The sequence below is a fragment of the Lissotriton vulgaris genome, chromosome 5, assembly GCF_964263255.1.
Source record: "Lissotriton vulgaris chromosome 5, aLisVul1.2, whole genome shotgun sequence".
Classification (NCBI taxonomy): domain Eukaryota; kingdom Metazoa; phylum Chordata; class Amphibia; order Caudata; family Salamandridae; genus Lissotriton; species Lissotriton vulgaris.
Window position 1 is genome coordinate 479,797,006 of NC_141693.1, and position 21,643 is coordinate 479,818,648.

Genomic DNA, 21,643 nt, shown 5'->3' on the forward strand with positions numbered 1-21,643 from the left:
ACAAAATCGGTAGAAATAGCCGATAGGGAGCATGGAGCCATGGTACAAAAATGTTATCCAGCTCGTGAGAAGTAAGGAAAGGGCCATATGGAAGGGGGAGAAGAAGGTGATTCCTTGCTTGATACCATGCTAGACAGCCCTCTTGCATATGCCCCAATGTACCCTGCCCTGACGCCTCACACCCGCATGTCCCCCCGCCACTGCCCACTCCTGCCCCCACTGCCCCTTCTACTGTTCTCCCTGTCACACCAACCCTCCCAATTTTTCCTATGACACCGACCACGCCCGCTAACCCTGTCCTCGCTGCGGGAATGACAACAAGTCTCCATCTGCCCAACCCCTGCGGCTTTACCCCTACCCGCCCTTTTCCTACTTCCCCGTGGTCTACAGTTAAGCAGGATTTATATAAATTGTTGAATTCCCCCCGACTGGCCTCCTTGCGCTCTGCAGTCAGCTTTTCGTCCCTTCGAGAAAATGACCTACAGAAGCAACAGTGTGAATGTTGGATAAATAATGGGAATATTTATGTCTTTAAAGACGCCCCTAGGTCGCCCATAAAATGTGCGTAGGTCAGCGCCCGCGCAGCGGACGCGTGCAGCGGGCGCGCCGGAAGCGAGCCGAAGTCGAGCCAAAGTCCAGCCCGTCTGCGCCCGTCCGCGTCAGGACGGGGCGCGGGGCCAGGACTCCTTGCCACCCTCATCCCTCACCGCTACGATATGATAGGCAGGTACTGCTAGATCTATGCCCTGAAGTCCCCCTACTATGCAAACACAATATGGAGGCGCTTTCCCTGTATAGCTGCCCCACGTGCTCATTTACGCCGACTATGCTACCTACTAGGAATCCTGTCACTAAGCAGATTAAGGCGGCCTTGATCAACTGCCGCTCACTTAGCAAACACAGCACCCAAATACATCACCTACTTGAGGATGATGGACTAGATATTCTGTTTTTAACCGAGACGTGGTTAGGTGAATTTTCTGACCCTGACGTCATAGAGGCTTTGCCTCCTGGATACTCCCTCTCCAGAATAGACAGAAAAGATGGAAGGGGAGGAGGAATTGCTATAGCCATCAGATCTCCATTAGTCTGCTCTTTATCCCCCATCATAATTGACCACTGCGAAGCTGGCTCTTTTACAATAATCATTGACCCTCAACTTTCTCTGTCAGGCATCCTTGTATACAGGCCTCCTGGCAGACTGTATGATTTTATAACCAGCCTGACAGAAGCCACAGCACACTTAGCAATTAGGAAAAATAGACTGATTGTGCTTGGTGATATGAACGTCCACTTTGACGATCCCCTCGATACCGAAGCTAAGGACATTAGGTCTGAACTTCAATCTCTACAGCTGGACCTTATCAACAGTGATCCCACTCACAGGCTGGGCCATCTCCTAGACCCAATCTTTATGAATGGTTCCGGAGTATATGCCAATTCCCCCATTCCGGTCCCTTGGACTGATCACTTCATTATCCCATTCACCATCCAACTATCCGATTCCGATCCCAAACCAGCCGGCAATCATCGCTATCTACGACGGAACTGGAAAAACTTTTCTCATGAGACTTTTAATAAAATACTTGATACAGGTGGCTCCCTGGGAGGCACAGACTGCGAAACAGCCTACAGTCTCTTACAGAATCACATTCTAAAGGCCCTAGACACCACCGCTCCCATTCGGAAAATGAAAAACCCTAACTACGGGAGGAAATCTTGTCCTTGGTACACGCCTGAACTTCAGGCTATTAAATCGGCTTGTAAGAAATTGGAGCGAGAATGGCGCACTAACTTCTGTCCTGCAACTAAAACTAAATACAATAATGCACAAAAACAATACTATAAAAAAATCCGCTCTTCCAAAGCTCTCCACTACAAAACTCGCATAGGGGAGGCGGAGAACTCCTCTAAAGAGCTTTATAAAATTTTCAAAGAAATATCGGTGATCACCAGCGACAATCAATCCTGTAATGACTCGGTTGAAACCTGTAATAAAATAGCTCAGTATTTCTCCGGAAAAATCACCAACATTTATGCCAACTTCTCTGAACAGACTACCTCTGGTCACGACTTTAAGGAAAGCTTAGAAACGGATCCCACGGTGCAGAGTCTCCAACATTTCTCTGTACCTCCCACGGAAACGCTTATAAATATATGTAAAAGCGTTAAATCAGGCTCCCCTCGAGACCCTGCTCCACCAAAAGTTCTAACTACTAGCCTACAAGTACTGGAACCCCATTTCAGGCATGTTATTCTAGTATCCTTTTCCATGGCCTGTCTTCCGGAAGATTGGAAAAAAGCGATAGTATTGCCCATTAAAAAGAAACCTAACATCAGTCAGGAAACCTTAGAAAATCTCCGACCTATCTCCCTCCTCCCCTATCTTGCGAAAGTGGCCGAGAAAATTGTAAACAAACAACTGATGGTTCACCTAGAATCCAACCACTCCCTACATGGATCCCAATCTGGTTTCAGAACGAACTTTTCCACGGAAACTGCTCTCCTTAGAGCGACTGAAACTCTTCGGGCAGGAGCAGACGAGGGTCACACAATGGCACTCATCATGCTGGACCTCAGCGCTGCGTTTGACACTGTAGCACATTCCATCTTGCTACAGTGTCTAAACAAAGCTGGGGTCACCAAGACAGCACTAGGTTGGCTCAAAGATTTCCTTCTGGGCCGCAGTTTTCAGGTCCAAAGAGGCTCATTCCTCTCAGACAGCATTTCCCTTGAACAGGGGGTGCCTCAGGGCTCTGCCCTGAGCCCTACCCTGTTCAACCTGTATATGGCCCCTCTAGCAGATGTGGTACAATCGTATGGCATAAAATTAGTATCCTACGCCGACGACACCCAACTGCTTATCTCGCTATCCCAAGCCCCTACCTTAGCTGCAAATAACTTCAAAAACTGCATGCAGGAGCTGGCAGGTTGGATGAACCAACACTGCCTAAAACTTAATGGCTCCAAAACAGAGGTTCTGGTGATAGGTGGTAGCGATACCAGCTGGACTCAGGATTGGTGGCCCTCCTGTCTAGGACCTTTACCTACCCCTGCCAAGGAAGCCAAGAATTTGGGGGTCTGGGTTGATCCCAAACTCTCCTTTGACAGTCACGTCCACAAAGTGGTAGGGAAGTGCTTCGGGGTGCTAAAAACTTTAAATCGCACTCTAGACCTTCTTCCGCTAGAGGCCAGACGCACCCTGACCCAAGCACTAGTCACCTCCCGTATTGATTACGGAAATGTGCTTCTTTTAGGGACAACTGAAAAGAACAAGAAAAAGCTTCAAGTCCTACAAAATACGGCAGCACGGTTAGTCCTTAAGTTACCCAAAAGAGCTCCTTCTAAACCCACCTTGGATGCTCTTCATTGGCTTCCCATAAAGAAAAGGATCCTCTTTAAAACTCTGCTTATATGCTACAGGATCAACTCTATGAGAGCCCCTGAATATCTCAAAGATTTAGCTATACCCTATGAGCCAAATAGAGCACTTCGCTCTATGGGAACTGGTCTCCTTAAAATTCCTCGTATAAAGAAGGCCAGGATGGGAGGACGCTCCTTCCGCGTGCTTGCGGCCAAAAACTGGAATGCCCTTCCCATGAACATCAGACTAGCTGAAACAGAAACTATTTTTAGAAAAGTCTTAAAAACCTACCTGTTCACCCTATAATGTCTGCCTCTGCATCCTGGTACTCTTCTCCACAGTGCGGGGACACGCCGAGATGGCGTCACCAGGCGCTTTATAAACTCTTTTATTATTATTATTATATGGTCCACCTTTTCCCAGTGGACGATTATGAAACAGACCACCTGGGCTGAATACATATGTACGCTGGTCATGCAAAGATTCGAGAATGCGCTTATGCAGATACCCACAGGATTAATGGACCTTAGGTCACAAACAAAAAACAGCTATGCCATTTGAGAGAGGCGGCCCCTGTCTTTGTTAACGCACTTACCGATGCCCCAAAAAATGGCAGAGGGGCTGTTGAGGCACACTGGTGCAGGCTTTGGGTTTATGTCCCTTGGAAAAGGTCAGAAGCAATGCAGTTAAAAGAACAATTACCAGATCCCCGGAAAAATCTGGCTGCCTTTTACAGAGAATTAGGTCAGATTATATCTGCAGGTACTCTCGTTCTTGAGGATATAGATTTACTTTTTGGTACGGTTGTCCCACTGAAATTTGGGACAAGATTCGACATACTGACCATGAAGTGGCATTGGGAGGTAAATGGGCCGACCTAGAGGCTATGGAAGAAGCAAGGGGAGGAGGGACTAAACCAGAAGCTGCCATCCTGACTTTCCTCGGTAAAATAATAACGTTTATGAAAATACTTTTGCCGGAAACTGTCATTAACTGGGATAAAATAAACGCCTGTAGGCTGCAAAAACATGAGAATGTGGCTGACTTCTTTACCAGTTTTGAGACAGAATAAAAGGGACATAGTGGTTTGGATCCCCAGACCCCAGGTTCTGGCCCAGTGTTTGTCAATAAGTTTGTCAGCAACTTGCTTCCTGAGATTTACGCCAGGCTTAAGAAAGTTGAAAGTACGTGGTCTGCCCAAACTATGACTGGTATCTTGGCTATGGCACAATATCACGAGAATAGGGAGAATGAAGATAGAGACAAGGAAAGTAAAAAGGTTAGGGATCTTAAGACTAAGGTACTTCTGCAGCAGGCTTACCCTCCCTGAGGTCCTGATGCCCGTGGGAATTTCAGACCCCAACCCCCTCCGAGGGCTCGCCAGTCTACCCCCTCCAGCCCTCAATGTACGGGAGTCCTCCAAACAGATCATTGTGCTTATTGTAAGGGGTACGGCCATTGGATAGATGACTGTCCCGTGTTAGCTGAAAACATCCGAACAGGGAAGACTCGGCCTCGCGCTCCCAGGAAGAGGAGGCCGACTAGGGACCATGACCCGCCCCATCCACAGGATAAAGAACATAGGCCCAGGGATGACGCTCCCGTCCGGCAGTGCCCGGCCAATAGGTTTGATGGGTACGAAGCAACACACACTTATTACAATGATGATTATGACGAAGTTGATGAGACAGGGTCCTACCAAGCATAGGACAGCCAGGAAAGGGGTATTACAGATTGCAAATTCCAGTGGATCAAAGGGGCCCGTATGTTCAAATGTCAGTTGTGGGGAACAATCAGAATTTTCTTTTGGATACTGGGGCCCCCAGGTCTTCTATTGCATGTCTGTCAGTCCTGGAGGCACCCCTTTCTGGCAATATGAATGTCTCTGTGGGTTTTACAGGAACACCTGTGATGAGCCTTGTCTCTGAACCCCTCCCTCTCGATATTGGCCCTGCACATGTTGACGCTCCCTTGGTCCTTACTGCAGGTTGCAGTGAAAACTTGTTAGGCATGGATTTACTGAAAGCTCTGTATGCGACCATATCATGTAGTCCCCAAGGTGTATCCCTAACAATTTCTCCCACCGCAGCTTCCTATATGTATCTGTCTGGTCCCCTCCCACCAGAATTGCAGTCGTTACCTTCCTCCCTCTGGGCATCATCAGACACTGATGTAGGGTATCTCAACATATCCCCTCATGTGGTACGCATCCAGCAAGGTGCACTTCTCCCCCGCCTCTGGCAGTATCGACTACCCACGGAAGGAGAAATGGCCCTTTTAACAATAATATCTGAATTAATTGACAAGGGAGTAGTGGAGGAAACACATGGCAATATCTGTAACAGTCCCATTATTCCCGTTCTTAAACAGACCAATGGAGATGCTCTCTCCCCTAAAATATACAGATTTGTGATTGACCTGAGAACCCTTAACAAAATAACAATCTCCCAATATCCTGTTGTCCCCGACATTACAGCCCTCTTAACGATGGTCACTTCTGAGGCAACACACTTTTCTGTCATAGACCTGAAGAATGGCTTTTTTAGCATTCCTATACATCCTGACAGCAGCCATTTTTTTTGGTTTCTCCCTTGGTGGGCGGAGCTTTAGATTCTGCTGCGCCCCTCAAGGTTTCACCGAGAGCCCCAGTATCTATAGTCAAGCCCTCAAAAGTCAACTAGATTCCTTGGAACTCCCTGATAACTCCACACTATTACAATATGTAGATGACCTCCTCATTGCTGCAAATTCTGCCCCATCATGTAAAGAAGCTACTCTCTGTTTGTTACGTCACCTTGCCCTCCATAATCTCAAAGTCTCTTTGAAAAAGCTTCAGTTTTGTCTCCTCTCGAAGGAGGGAAGGCAGCTCACCGCTGATCGTGTCGCCATTATCAATGCTATGACGGCCCCACAAACACAAAAGCAGGTGCGAGCCTTCATAGGCCTAACCTTATACTGTAGACAGTGGATTTCCAACTTTTCGGCCAAGGTCAAACCTCTTCTTGCCCTCACCACTAAAGACATATCAGACAGTTCCTTTCCATGGACTAGAGAGCATGTGCAGGCCTTCCAAGATTTAAAGAGGGCTCTGTGTACTGCTCTAGTCCTCGGTACTCCTGATTATAGCAAAACAAAAATCTTTTTGTACATGAGACAGACTGCTGTGCATGCGCTGTCTTGACCCAGATGTTCGGAGGTCACCATCGGCCATGTGCCTATTTTTCAGCCACCGTAGATCCTGTTGCAAGGGCTCTCCCAGGATGCCTACGGGCGACCGCTGCGGCCGCCCTCATGGTCCGTTAGAGTGCGGGGATCGTCATGAACTCCTCCCTAACTCTGATGGTCCCCCATTCTGTAGATACCCTCCTTAATAACACCAAGACACAGTACCTCACTAGCCCATGACTCACAGGATATGAATTGACACTCTTTTCCAGCCACAATAACATCAAGAGATGCACTGTACTAAACCCCGCCACATTACTCCCACTGGATACTCAGGATGCCCACTTAGATCCATATGACTGCATATTAAGGACAGAGGAGGAGACGAAGGGACGGGTTGACTTACAGGATACCCCGATAGCAGAACCAGAAGGTACACTGTATGTGGACGGATCATGTCTCAGAAGGCCAGATGGTAACACCTCAGCCGCCTACGCCCTCACGGCATTAGGGCAAGTAGTAGAAACAGCTCAAATTCAACAGTGCTCTGCTCAAGCAGCAGAATTAGTGGCCCTCACTAGAGCCTGTGAGTTAAGCAAAGGGATGACAGTAAATATTTATACTGACAGCCAATATTCCTTCGGGGTGGCCCACAACTTCGGGAGGTTATGGAAAGAAAGGAATTTCCTTACTTCCCATGAGACCAAGATTCAACATGGCCCCCTAATTCACCAGTTGTTAGACTCCCAGACACTCCCCAGAAAGGTGGCCATTATAAAAAGTAAGGCTCATAAGAAAGTGACAGATGATGTTGGGTAAGGCAATGCCCTGGCTGACCAGACGGCCAAACAAACAGCTCTTATGAAAAGGGAAGGAATGTATGTAGGAGGTCCCGCTAGGTGGGTGGCAGACGAGGGCATGGTTGAAAACACAGTACAGCGTGTGATCGATATTCAGTCCCATACTACTCCTGAGGAACTAAGGGTGTGGAAGGAGCAATTAGCAAAGGAGGGAATTGATGGTTGCTGGGTCTGTACGACTATGGAAAGACAATCGATGTTACCTGACAGTCATGTGCTACCAGTAGTTACGATGGCCTGCTCACATTAGTGCAAAAGGGATATGTAAACTGTTGGAACTTACATGGTACAACTCTAAGATACCAGCATATGCTGAAAAGCTGGTTAAAACATGTATGATTTGCTTAATGTATAACCCAGGAAAAGGCACAGTTACTCCAAAGGGAGGATTCTCTCCTCCTACCTTCCCTTTTGAAGTCCTCCAAATGGATTACATCCAGATGGACCGATATAACAATTTGAAATAAGTCCTAGTGGTGGTCTGTACCTTCAGCCGATGGGTGGAGGCCTACCCCGTCAAAGACTGCACCGCTATCACTAACGCCAAAATGCTATTAGAAGAGTACCTCCCACGATTCGGTTTGCCCCGCTTGGTCTGGAGTGACAACGGCTCACACTTTATGGCTCAAATTATGGAATATATCTGTACATCATTGGGTATAAAACAAACATTTCATGCAGCTAACCACCCCAGTCAGCAGGTCTAGTGGAAGTGTACAATGGCATCCTAAAAACTAAAATGGCCAAAATAGTAGCGGAGACATGTTTCACTTGGGTTGATGCACTGCCCTTGGCCCTATTGTCTACAAGAACAACGGCCCACACCAGGATAGGGCTATCCCCCCATGAGATTGTGTTTGGGAGGCCTGCGAATGTATGGGGTGTCCCGCGGCCTAAGAAACTGTCTGATGTTGAATACCCTGTATTAACTGATTATCGGTACAGTCTAACTAATACCTTTCGTACACTTTATCACCAGGTGCATGAGGCCATACCTGACAAAAGCAAGGGACCAGGACATGTTATCCAACCTGGTGATTGGGTCTTAGTAAGACATTTTCAACGGACTAAGAGCCTCGAGCCCCGCTGGACACAGCCCCGTCAGGTGTTGCTGGCCACCCGTACCGCTGTGAAAGGAGAAGGTCGGAAGAATTGGGTCCATTCGTCCCACTGCAGGCATGTACCTCTGCCCCTCCCCTATGATCAGTGGGTGAGGGAAGGACAAGGAGACTCAGAAACAGAAACAGTCCCGACATTTATCCCATTCAGCGATGCCAGACTGCATTTTACATCTACGGAAGCAGAGAGTCACAGCGTACTAAAAGGAAGGGTGGAACCCTCCCTTAACTCTGCTCAACATCAAGAACAATTGTTTCCCGACTATATTGACCCTACTTCCGACCGATATAACTTGCGCACCCGAGGGAAGGCTTGCCCTTGACTTCGCCAAGTGCCTATAGGCTGTAGGGCTGTGATCTCCCCGGCTGAGAGTAGTGTTGGTGTGTCAGACTAAGGTACGCCATAAGGCTCTTGGCACCTGCGCCCAGTGAAGCAACCACCAATCACAGACAGCCACTAGAGGTCCCTGGCTTAGCACAATGGCTGCCGTCCAAAAACACCCGAATCCAGAAACAATATGTCAGTCTCGGACATAGTAAATGCTTCATGGCCACCGTGGTGACGCTGTTTGTCTCCCTCATTCTGTCTATTCTTGGTTGGCTGTTACTAATCTACCATCCTGTTACCTCACCAACTCCTACCCCGACTCCTGCAGAGCACCAGTATTACACGCTACCATCCCACGAATTACCCCGCCGTGCACAATTCTTCAATAACACCTTCATCCAAATGTTGAATCATCATCAGCAGATCATGAACACTTCCAACTGCTGGATTTGTCGACTGATGCCGCATTCTATGATACACCCTGTCCCATTCTTTCCCTAACCCTTTTCCATCTCTGGGTCTTGTCTTGCATGGTGGATGTTGATACAGGAGGCCTACACTGTCAATGGTACTGCCAATTCTACCCTTAGAACATTTCGGGATGACTTCTGGAGGAACAGATCTGGCCATGCCAATGCTCCTTTTTGCCCGACCAGCTCATCCACATCGCTACTATCACCAGATGAACTCGGTGAGATGGTAGTATTCAACTCAACCACTCGACGAACATTTTCAGATTCAGCACAAGAAGGATACTGCCCGATGAACGAGACACTGTGAATTTCATAAATGTGCAAGGCTGTGTCTGCATCCATGGCCTAGGGACTATGAAAGTTGGTACCAGTACTTGTGATATCACAAAAGATTTAAACTCTACATCTCCTCCGAAGCTGTTGGCATCCACCAACACCTATTTCATCTTTGGCACTGCTGCCTACAATTGGCTCCCCGTAACTGGTCTGGCACCTGCTATCTGGCCTTCCTCCTTCCACCAACGTATTCTACCCATGGGGTTTACCACCTGTTGATGAAGGGCGCTCTGCGTCGCTCACGTAGGGGCGTCATATCAGCCGAGGATAAAGCAGGCCAGGAAACCGGGGACTTCTTTAAACGTTTGCTTCCATTCTGAGGCCCCATGGCAAACGGTCGTGCTGTACGAGGACTGACCAGGGTCCTTGAAGCCACCATCACAGTAACAGCTGGTGACCTCTCCAACATCACTGCAGAGCTATAGGCGGACCGCCTTATAACGCTTAAGAAACGCATGGTCCTAGACGTCATCCTTGCTGATCGTGGTGGTGTGTGTAAATTGATCGGTTCCAGCTGCTGCGTGTACATCCCAGACAACACACCTACAGTGTACGATGCCATCCAATGTCTGCATCGCCTTTCTTCTGAAATTCATCTGGCTGAAGGCAACTGGTCCCTCACAGGCTGGATCTGGGGCCTCCTTTCCCAGTGGGGGTGGAGGGTCCTCATATTCCTTTCCTTGGGAGTAACTGTCCTGGTCTCCTGCTGTTTGTGCTTTAACTGCCTGCCAGTGCTCTGTACAATGTGTGTCCAGACCATCAAGCCTCCACCCTCTAACATTCACAACGCCAAGATGATGATGATGCTCCAACAAGAAACCGATGGCCTTATGAACATTGACATTTCTTAAAGTATTTGCCACTCAATGGCAAAAGGAGGGTCCGGGGAAAAGTGTTCTCTAGATCGGCATCATTTGTACCGGGACTCTATTGTTTTGTCATTGCCATTTTGTGTCAAACACTTCCACATGACCCACCAGGTTGTTTCTGCTGATGCCTGAGGAAATTCTGACACGACAAAAACCATCTTGCAGCCTGCATTTCTGCCCAGGAACTGTCGCACACCCAACCCCCCCTGTTCTTTGCAGTTCAATAGAAAGCCATGAGACACTCACGCCCTGTGTAAATGATTTGCTTTCCATCTCCTGCTCCCTGCTTGGTAAACATCCTTGACACTGTGATCAGGTTATCTGGATATTGGTCTGACTGCTGGGTCTTGATCAGGGTGATTGGACAATTGTTTGAATGACCGAGCTTTGATCAAGCTGATCAAACAATGACATGAATGATCGTGCTTTGATCAAGCTGAGTGAACAATGATTTGAGTACCAAGCCTTGACCAGGTCACCAACTACAAACATCGTCTGGATCTGGTTATCAACTGCAAACACTGCCCTGATGTAACAATGGACTAACAGCCAAAAGACTGGAATGAGTATAAAAGGCTTGTAAGCTGCGTAGTAAAGCAGCAGCCTCCTCTGTCTTGTTTCTAACGAGCTTGGGACTCTGTTCGATAGCCCGGGCTATTTGAATAAATCTGGGTTCCTCCTGCAGACGACGGCTCCTGTGTCTCTTTTTACTACTTATGAAGGGCATGGGAGAGTTGGGCGTTTCCACCGCCGACGAGAACCAGTAAGTGGGTTATTCTGGTTCTTCACCTTCTTAGACCGGAAATCACAAACTAGATATATTCCAAATAAGATGCAAAAATTCTTTTACAAAACCATCTCATCCAGCGGTCTTCTAGACTCTTGTAGAATATCCCACCCTGACTCAATAGAATTCTCCTTCTTTTCTCTAATCTATGCATCACACTCCTGCATTGATTATATTTTTCTCACTCAATACACCTTCCAATTCATGACTAACTCAGAAATTGGCTCTATTCTTATCTCAGATCATGCCCCTGTTATTTTGGGTATAGACTACCCTTCACCTACTCCTACTTCTCTGTGCTGGCGCTTTAACAATTCTCTCCTCTTAGACTCTCAATTTACTGAGCATTTGACACTTTTTATGGAAGAATTCTTTCATAACAATCTTCACTCTACTTCTCACTTTGACTTTATTTGGGAAGCTTTCAAGGCTGCAGCTAGGGGATTAATTATTTACTTTGTTTCTCATAAGAAGAAAAAAGCCCTTTCACAGTCATCTCTTATTCTCAAACAGATTAAAGAACTTGAACATCTTTACTTCACAATGAACTCCTCTGAAACATTCTCTTCTCATCAAAGTGAAAATGCAATATAATAAGCACTCTTGGCATTCCCCACCGAGATCAGATATACCAATGAACTCCTACCTTTCAGAAAAAAGGTTAAAACTTGGCTCTTCCCGGGCCTAGCCCAAGTCCCCTCTGTTCCACCCCCAATCCTCCTCAGACTCTGTCAGCGCCAGGATGCCTGCAATGGCGACAGTTTGCGCTTTACAAATTCCTAAAATAATAAATAATAATAATAATTCTGCTTGTAATAATCTCCTCAAATTTAACGCTAAATGTATGGAGGGCGCAACAAAGAAGGCAAATCCCTTGCAAACTACCTTAAAATCAAAAAGCAAAAATCATAGCTATTATTGATAAGCATGGAAACTGTCAGTCTTCTGATGATAAAATCCTGGATTGTTTTGTTCAATATTATTCTTCCCTTTATACTCCAGAATCAATCCTTTCTTCCACACAAATCGACTCTTTCTTTCAATCTATTCCTAGATCCTCTGATAATCTTATAATTGACATTTCTATCTCAGAAAAAGAAATACTTAATGCTATCACTCTTCTACCCAAAGACAAAACATCCTGGATGGATTCACTGTTCGCTTTTATCTACACTTTAAGACTTTTTTAATTTCACACTTACTCTCACTGGCCAACTATTTTCTTACTAAAGGTGAATCCAGAGGTTCCTTTACAAAGGCAATGTTATGCCTAATTCTTAAAAAAAGACAAAGATCCCTCTCGTTTGCAAAACTTATTGTCCCATTTCTTTGATCAACACAGACTGTAAAGTTTATGCCAAAATTTTAGCAACCTGTATTAATAAAGTCATCCCCGATCTCACTAATATTTACCAGTCTGGGTTTGTCAAAGGTAGACCCATTACCGACAATTCGAGAGCTCTACTCAACATCATCCACCTTGCCTCAAAGATGGACTCCCCTATTGCAGCTATCACATTAGATGCCGAAAAAGCATTCAACAGAGTCATATGGGACTTTATGTTTGGAGCGCTGAGATGGCACGGTTTCAGTCCCCCCATTATTCCATATATTCAACTGTTGTATTCCATCCCTTCTAAATCTATTTGGGTTAATGTTTCCCAATCTAAATTTTTTTCTCTCCATAGGGGCACCAGACAAGGTTGTCCCCTTTCTCCTGTTCTTTTCATTCTTGCTTTAGAACCTTTTCCTGGAAAAAATTAGGTGCTCACCATCATACACCGGTTTTACATTTCAAGATGTTGATATCAAATTTACTGCTTATGCAGATGACATCTTACTCTATATCTCTAATCCTTCTACTTCCTTACCATCACTTTTCTCTTTCTTACAAGAATACTCCTCTGTCTCTGGTTACAATTTGAATATAGACAAATCAAAAGTTTTACCTCTTAACAAATGTTGCCTTTCTCATATGTTTAATGGTTCTGGTTTTGAGTGGATCCCTAGGAACAATAACTGTCTCAGCATTCTTTACGCTAATACTATTAGAGAAACTATTAAACTTAATCATAAGGATATTCTTTAAAAAATCTCAACACTTCTAGAAGGCTGGTCCCTTCTTTTCTTAGATTGGTGGGGGAGGCTAGCAACTATTAAAATGATGCTTCTTGCAATCGTTAATTTTTATCTTTCAATGCTTTTTGTCTCTCTTCCTCTTTATTTTTTTTAAACCATTAACCGCCTTCTAATAAAACTTTTATGGAATAACCGCAAAGCTAGGATTTCTCTCCCTCGTCTCCAAAAACCCAAGGACTTAGGTGGTGTCAACTTTCCTAATCTTATTCGCTTTCATTCAGATTTTACTTTAAAACAAATTTGGCCCTTTTAAATTGTCTTTTCTTCTCCTCCCTTAATGGCCTGGAGTGCAATAGAGCTCGCGCAACTTTCACCTTTCTCATTCCTTACAGCTACTCGCCTATCTCAACCTCCAAAACGTTTCCTCACTCCCACATTTAAACGCTCCAAAGCACTTGCTATCTCATTGTTTCGTTCCTTTTCTTCACAGGCTGATTTTTTCTCCCTTACTCCAATTTGGTGTAATAAATTCCTTAAAATCAACAACAGAGCGCTTTTTTGGAAAGAATGGATTGATGAAGGCATCATCACTTATGAGCACTTACTTAACAATAACTCCCTGAGAGATTTCTCAGATATCCGTAAATGATTTCACCTTTCCAACACATACTCCTCCCAATATTCTGCACTTGTGAATGCCCTAACCTCTATTTTATCTCTAAACAGCTCCCCAACCACTACGACCCCGGTCTGCTCACCACCACCTGACTTTTCTATTCCTCTCAAAGCTGCTGCCATTTATAAATTACTTTCCCATCCTACTGCTGCTAGGTTCAAATCTAAACTTGAACTTTTATGGGGAAAAAAACGAGCTCAAGACTTTCCCTTCTGATCTGGGACTGCATATGGTCTAAAATACATACTGTTTCCCATTCTGCTAGCCCCACACAGACTCTATATGTTTTTTTTATAACAGACTCTTTTATACTCCTACTGATTTATATAAATTCAAGTTATTTGACTCCAAGAAATGTTGGTCTTGTTCGTGTGCTGATAGTTACTTTTTTCCATGTTTTTTCATTGCCCTTTGGTAAAATCCCTCTGGTCTCGTATCTGGTCAAAACGTAATGACATTTTAGACACAGACCATCCTTTTGAGATTGTCCATATTTTTTGGGGAGGTTCTTCATCTATATGGAATGTTCATCGTAATATTCGTAAATTTATAGACCTTTACATAGCTATGACCTTTCCGATTATTACAACAAACTGGAAAGATACTTCGAAGATTTCATACAATGCTTGGTGGAACCTGTTATGTCATCACCACAGGCTTGATCGAGCATTTGCTACTACTGTACCCTTATTGATAAAAAGAGATTTGTTATGGTTGCCTTTAACTAATTTCCTTTCTCAAAGTACCCCCTGATTTTACTTCGCATCCTTTTACTTCTCCAATTTTATCTATTATCCAGCTTTTCACCTTTATTTTTTCTTAATTATGGCAATTTAGAATATTGATTTTGGATTTATCGTTGCCCTTTTTTTGCCCCTCTCCCTCCCTTAAAACGCTTTTTTCCTTAGTACAGCTTTTATAATCCGTTTTGGGTATGCAATGTACATTGGTAATTTTTCACATCATTTTACCTCTGCCGATTGTCTTATGTTCTTGCAATGATGTTTTACTCTGCCTATTGTTTTTTTCAGTAAAGCTTTCTAAACTTAAAAAAAATGCATATAAAGAAACTGCTTATCAAATATTTTTGTGGTTTCAGATTATGATGACATTTAGACTTCCATGAGCACATGGAAGACAGTATTAAGTATGTGTTAGTGAAGACTGACATTCTTACTTCACCTGCCCATGCCTTGCTGCAATGAACAGCCATTGAAACAGGGTCCGATAACAGAGTGGGTTACTTTGCCTGCTGCAGTTACATGAGATTAAACTTCATACTAATCCTGGGCACAGTTTGCGGAGATCTGCTACTCGGAACTCCGCAAATGAGAAAAAAACACCAATAGGCTACGCAGAGCTCCGCGAGCGGCGCAGTCGGCTACCTCGCGCCCATCGCACTGATTTTTAGCACCGGGTTTTTTGTCCTGCGCTGTAAAATTAGCACAAGCAACATCTCACACAATGAAAGAGGGCGCTACTTCTTTCTGCAGCTCGAGTAGAAGTTCTACCCGAGCAGGAGCATCCTCAACGCAAAAGGAAGGTTTCTCAATGTGAGCAGAAGTGACCATACACGACCACCAACATTGCGAAATCTCGCAGGGAAGTGGTCTAGCATTGGATTTTCCTCACTCGTGCTTGCCAACTTACACTTGGCGAGCGAGGAAAAAACTCAGCAGAGTGGAGTTTTTCAAAGCTCCGTGGAGTGCAAATAACTCTGCACACTCTGTGAATGGAGCAGAGTTCACCACACAGGCTTACTTCGGACCCACACATTTTATATTTCAGAGGTTGATAAAATGAGTATCACTGAGTTGGGTAATAATAATAATTGCTAGTCACAGTGCTACAAATCTTCAATTTTGGCGGAAAGTGCTCTATAATAAGTAACTAATTTTTATACCTGGCAAGCAGCAGGTGGCCCTCCAGTGTCACGCAAACCAGCACAAATCATTGACTCTCGTACACGGTCTCCCCAGAATTTCTTCTGCTTGCATGTTTTGAAATCTATGATGGGTAATTTCACCTGATTCAGAACTTCGGAGAGAGTGAGGTTCTCCTTTCCACCTGAAAAACACAAGAAACTTGCTCAGCTAAAGTTTGTCCACATTGTGAAAACTGTAAAATGCAGATGTTGACAAAGCTCACTAATAGGGAGTCTGATGCACATAATGCTACCATTGCCTAAATGAAACAAAATCTGAACTTATATTATGTATACATAAACTATGCATGGTTAAAAAGAGGCACAGTTTTCACATAGTCAAAGTCATAATGCACACTTGAACTTGTGCAACTTGCCCTCAATTAATGTAACATATGCTTCATGCTTTCAAGTAAACTGTGTGTCAGTTCTTCCATAAAATGTATAGTCAGGGCATAGTTCAGGTTCTAAGAATGTGGATTAAAATTTGGGGGTAGGTGGCGACTGCCCACCTCTAGGACTAATAATTCTTGTTAGGGTTAACACTCATAATCACTAAATTAACCTGAACTCACCCATGTGGTAGGTATGGCACCAAGCAGACAGGCTTAATTTAGGACAATGTGCAAAGTATATATGCAGTACCAAGACAGTAATAAAGTCAAAATACAAATGAAAAAAATATCAAACTAAATTAGAAAAATAGATTCAAATACAGTAACCAAAATGACATAAAAAGAATAAGGTGAGCCAGAGATATGAATTTTTAAAGATCTAAGTAAAAACAAAGCCAAAGGCACTAAGTGCTAGTGATAGTGTATGGAAGTGGTAAGCTGGGACCTAGGCACAATTTGAGATCAACCCCAATGGAGGCCCGGTCGAATACATCAAGTGGATTTAGCTCAGTAAAAGTCTGGAAGTCAAAACTGTTTCCCACTTCAGAAAGGGATGTTGTCATTTTTTTAAAGAAAATCATTGACATTTTCTGTAAGTTTCATTGCAGAATGGCTCTTTTTCACTATTATAGAAGAAAAATCCTCCATGTGCGGAACTCTGTTGAAAATTGTGCTGCAGCCGTGGAACTGAAGGCTGGATACCGGAATCAGGCTGGTTCCAGTAGCTCTCTGGATCTTTGGAGATGTTCTGCTGAAAATATTCTAAGTCCCAACATTGAGTGGGACTTAGGGCTTGATTTAAATATCGGCGTACAGTTTACTCCGTCACAACAATGACGGATATCCCATCCACCGAAATATAAATTCCATTGTATCCTATGAGATTTATAGTTGGGCAGAAGGGATATCAGTCACCGTTGGAGTTACCCATCAACTGAGATTTAAATCAGGCCCCTGGTCATTTTTCCAGAGGGGTACGGACTTTTGTGTGGGACGAAGCTGGCATCCAGTCTATGCTGGGGAACTGTTGGTAAGATATGTCTTCCTGTGTGTCTCACTGACGCTCTGAAGGAAAAGTTTTCAAAAGTTTCTAAACTTTCTTCTAGTTCCAAAACAATCACAGGAGTACACTTCTAAGGCCCCAATGACCCAAGGGGATGACATTTAGAGTCTCACAGAATGTAATGCAGAAGCCAGCAGTAAAGTTCAGTCCAGCCAGCTTCCACTGGTCAGCTGGGAACTTCAGGGAAAGTTGTAGCTTGTTGTGTCGATATAGCCACATAGGAGGCCGGCCAACTGACACTTGGAGTTCATTTCTTTATTCTGACTACAAGAAGTTACAAGTTCACTCCTTCCGGGTTTCTCTTAGGTCACAGAAAAGAGAGCCAGTCTGCATCTTTTTCTGCAGGTTCAGAAAGTGTCCTGCGGATGGTGCCTTGAGGTGCCACATTTATGCCTGACACCAGGTAGTGGGTAGGGGGTGACTCTTGGGCACTTTCTAACCAATAAATTTAAACTTCCCAGGCTCTGCTACTCCTGTATTTCTGGTTAGCTTATAAACAGGACTAAAAGGCAAAGTGTCAAGGTAATACCAAGATGGACATAGTCTTCAGCCATAATAAACGTGGGCACTGAGATCTGGGATGTGTAGTGGAGTATACTATGGAAATTACTTTTGTCCTCCTACGTCCAACATTAAAATATAGCTTGAAACAGGCCCTAGACCCACAACAAACAAGCATTTGCAATGCAATATGGGCTTCTCTTTTGTGAGAGTTTGAGCCATTGCCATTGTAAATGACAATGCCTTTTATTTATGTGTTTTGAAAACCTGCAAATGGTGCATAAACACACACTTTGTATTTATATTCATTGCTTACGAGAAGCAAGGCTGGCAGTAACTGCGCCTCTTTTACTGCCAGCCTTGCTTCTCGCGGTATCAAACACCTCGTATTAGTAAACCCACACTGATGCCAGTGATGTATTAAAGGTGCCTCCTGAAAACCTACCAGCTACTGGTGTGCTGACTGACTCGTTTTTGCCAGCCTGCCACCAGAGACAAGTTTCTGACTGCCAAGTGAGTGCCTTTGCTCTCAGGATGCCTGAAACAAAGCCTGCTTGAACAGAGGGTGTTTACAACCCCTGTCACAGGATGACCAGCAGATTAGCATTCCAAGGCAGGGTGGCTTCAAAGAGCCCAGAGCGCACCGCCTTTGGTATGCAAATCTGTCTTCTCTCACACGAGAGGAAGCTGACCCCCTTTGTGCAGAGCCCTCTGGCACCTCGACAGGCGGAAAAATTAGCCTGTCAGATAGGCGTGTCCACCCTCAGGCCATTACAACCCCTAAGGTGGGCTACCTGAAGTGCGAATGAGGTTTCAGAGTTAGCCTTCTTGGTGATGGCAAACTTAGGAACTCTGGGGCAGAGTTACGCCCACTTTCCACAGGAAGTGGTCAGATAGGGGGTAAATGGGACCCCAGGGGTAGGTAGCCCATTGACGCCCCTAACTCCTCTAAATTCAATATTTAGGGTAGCCCCTGGCACCAGAAAAGCTGATCCTGATGACCTAAAAAGAAGAACGGCACTGAAGAGCTGTGAAAGCAAAGACTGAAGAAGAGCAACCTACTTGACACCAGCCCTGCAGGCCTGTCTGCTGTTCCCCATTGAATTCTGCCAAAGGCGTCTCGTCCTGCAAGCTGTCATGCCTCCAAAGCCTGGGAAGACTGCCTGCCTTCAATAAAGACTCAAGAACTCTTGTGGAGCAGCTGAACTGCTCTCCTGCATCCTGCAGGACCCTCCAAGAAGAACAATCAGGACTCCGGAACCAACACAACTGGACACAGACAAGCACCACTGAACCTGAGCCCCTGAGCCAGCGTGGTCCCCAAGCCTTCAAGAGACAAAGTCCACTTTGGGATCACCCCTCATGAACTCCTTCGACATCGCCTGTTGCCTCTGCCTGGAGGCCCCCTCAACTGCGGGTGCTCCTGGATGAAGAAAGCTTAGCTCAAAGACCCTCTGCAGCTGGCCACCCCAGCTTGAGGAGAAGAGGACCTTTAATGTCCCCTAGCATCGCAAGACTTGAGCCCTTTTCTTGGTTCAATCAGACTGGCCTCCCAATTAAAACCTGCAGCCCCTTTTCAAGAAGATCAATACCCATAGACTAACATTGGGCACCTGACCATGTATTGCACCCGGCCATTCTAGTGCAGCTGAAGGTGACCTGGTTGTGCTGCCTTGGACCTGGCCCCAAACTCACCTTAAGTCCAAGGGATTGGTCTTGTAAGTCACAGTACTGTACCTGCATGCCGTACTTTTTTTCCCCATAGGATAACATTGAGCTTCTGAAAAATGCACTAACCTCTTCGCCGCTAATGACAAGGGTAACTCGTCATGGAATTTCCATTGATTTCAATGGAAATTACATTGATATGCAGGCACCACCCTTAGCATCCAAGTGGCTAAATATCAACTTTCTCAATGGAAAAGTATTTCTCTTGAAAAATGTACTTACCTGAACATATTGATTCCACTGACGTAAAATATATACAAAACGTATTTGTTATTGTTATACATTGATGTGGATCTCCTTATTGAGTCATGTGCATCATCTATTGACTATTGTGTGTATTTGCAGATGTCTAACCCTCCTCTCTGATTGGTCTAAAGATGCTCTAACACACTACCCCCTAGATGAGCATCTTGGGATTGCTTGAGCAAGCCCCTTTCCACTCATAAGGGAATCCCTGGACTCTTTGCATGATACACCTCATTTTGGTATATCATATAAAGAGGCAGTTTCCTACAACCATGAAGAGAAATACACTGCCCAGAGTTGGTGACAAGGGATATATGATGTTACAACGCGTACTTTTAGCACGCATACCATTACCACGGATTTTTTACAACGCAGGTCATGTTACAACGGATACCTTTACAACGCAATACACTACAACGCAGATACTATTATAACGCATACCATTACAACGTAAGTATAGGTAAGTATATAATATTGATATATATTTTAAATAATTATTTTTGTAAAATATAATTTAATTAATCATTATTTAATTATTAAATAATTATATTAATGAAACCCAAACCAAGCCCTAAAACCTAAAAATACCCCTGTACCCCAAAACCCAAACCCAGCCCTAAAACCTAAAAATACCCCTGTACCCCAAAACCCAAACCCAGCCCTAAAACCTAAAAATACCCCTGTACCCCAAAACCCAAACCCAGCCCTAAAACCTAAAAATACCCCTGTACCCCAAAACCCAAACCCAACCCTGAAACCTAAAACTACCCCTGTACCCCAAAACACAAACCCAACCCTAAAACCTAAAACTACCCCTGTACCCCAAAACCCAAACCCAACCCTAAAACCTAAAAATACCCCTGTACCCCAAAACCCAAACCCAGCCCTAAAACCTAAAAATACCCCTGTACCCCAAAACCCAAACCCAGCCTTAAAACCTAAAAATACCCCTGTACCCCAAAACCCAAACCCAACCCTAAAACCTAAAAATACCCCTGTACCCCAAAACCCAAACCCAGCCCTAAAACCTAAAAATACCCCTGTACCCCAAAACCCAAACCCAGCCCTAAAACCTAAAAATACCACTGTACCCCAAAACCCAAACCCAGCCCTAAAACCTAAATATACCCCTGTACCCCAAAACCCATACCCAGCCCTAAAACCTAAAAAGACCCCTGTACCCCAAAACCCAAACCCAGCCCTAAAACCTAAAAATACCCCTGTACCCCAAAACCCAAACCCAACACTAAAACCTAAAAATACCCCTGTACCCCAAAACCCAAACCCAGCCCTAAAACCTAAAAATACCCCTCTACCCCAAAACCCAAACCAAGCCCTAAAACCTAAAAATACCCCTGTACCCCAAAACCCAAACCCAGCCCTAAAACCTAAAAATACCCCTGTACCCCAAAATCCAAACCCAGCCCTAAAACCTAAAAATACCCCTGTACCCCAAAACCCAAACCCAGCCCTAAAACCTAAAAATACCCCTGTACCCCAAAACCCAAACCCAACCCTAAAACCTAAAAATACCCCTGTACCCCAAAACACAAACCCAATACCCCTAATAAATGTAAATTAAAAAAGATAAACTTACCTATAAACTAACCTAAACTTACGATGTAATGGTATGCGTTGTAATAGTACCTCCGTTGTAGAGTAATGCGTTGTAAAGGTATCCGTGGTAATGGATCCTGCGTGGTAATGGATCCGTGGTAACGGTACTTCGTG

At 44.7% G+C, this 21,643-nt stretch overlaps 1 protein-coding gene across 1 annotated transcript in view; it reads right to left on the minus strand.

The window, feature by feature from the left end:
• LOC147711117 (elastase-1-like) overlaps positions 1-21,643 on the minus strand; it is an 86,935-nt gene that overhangs the window by 11,371 nt on the left and 53,921 nt on the right. The window contains exon 5 of the mRNA XM_086920111.1: positions 15,959-16,122. Coding sequence (XP_086776237.1) covers positions 15,959-16,122 — 164 coding nt within the window. The remainder of the gene's footprint in view (positions 1-15,958; positions 16,123-21,643) is intronic.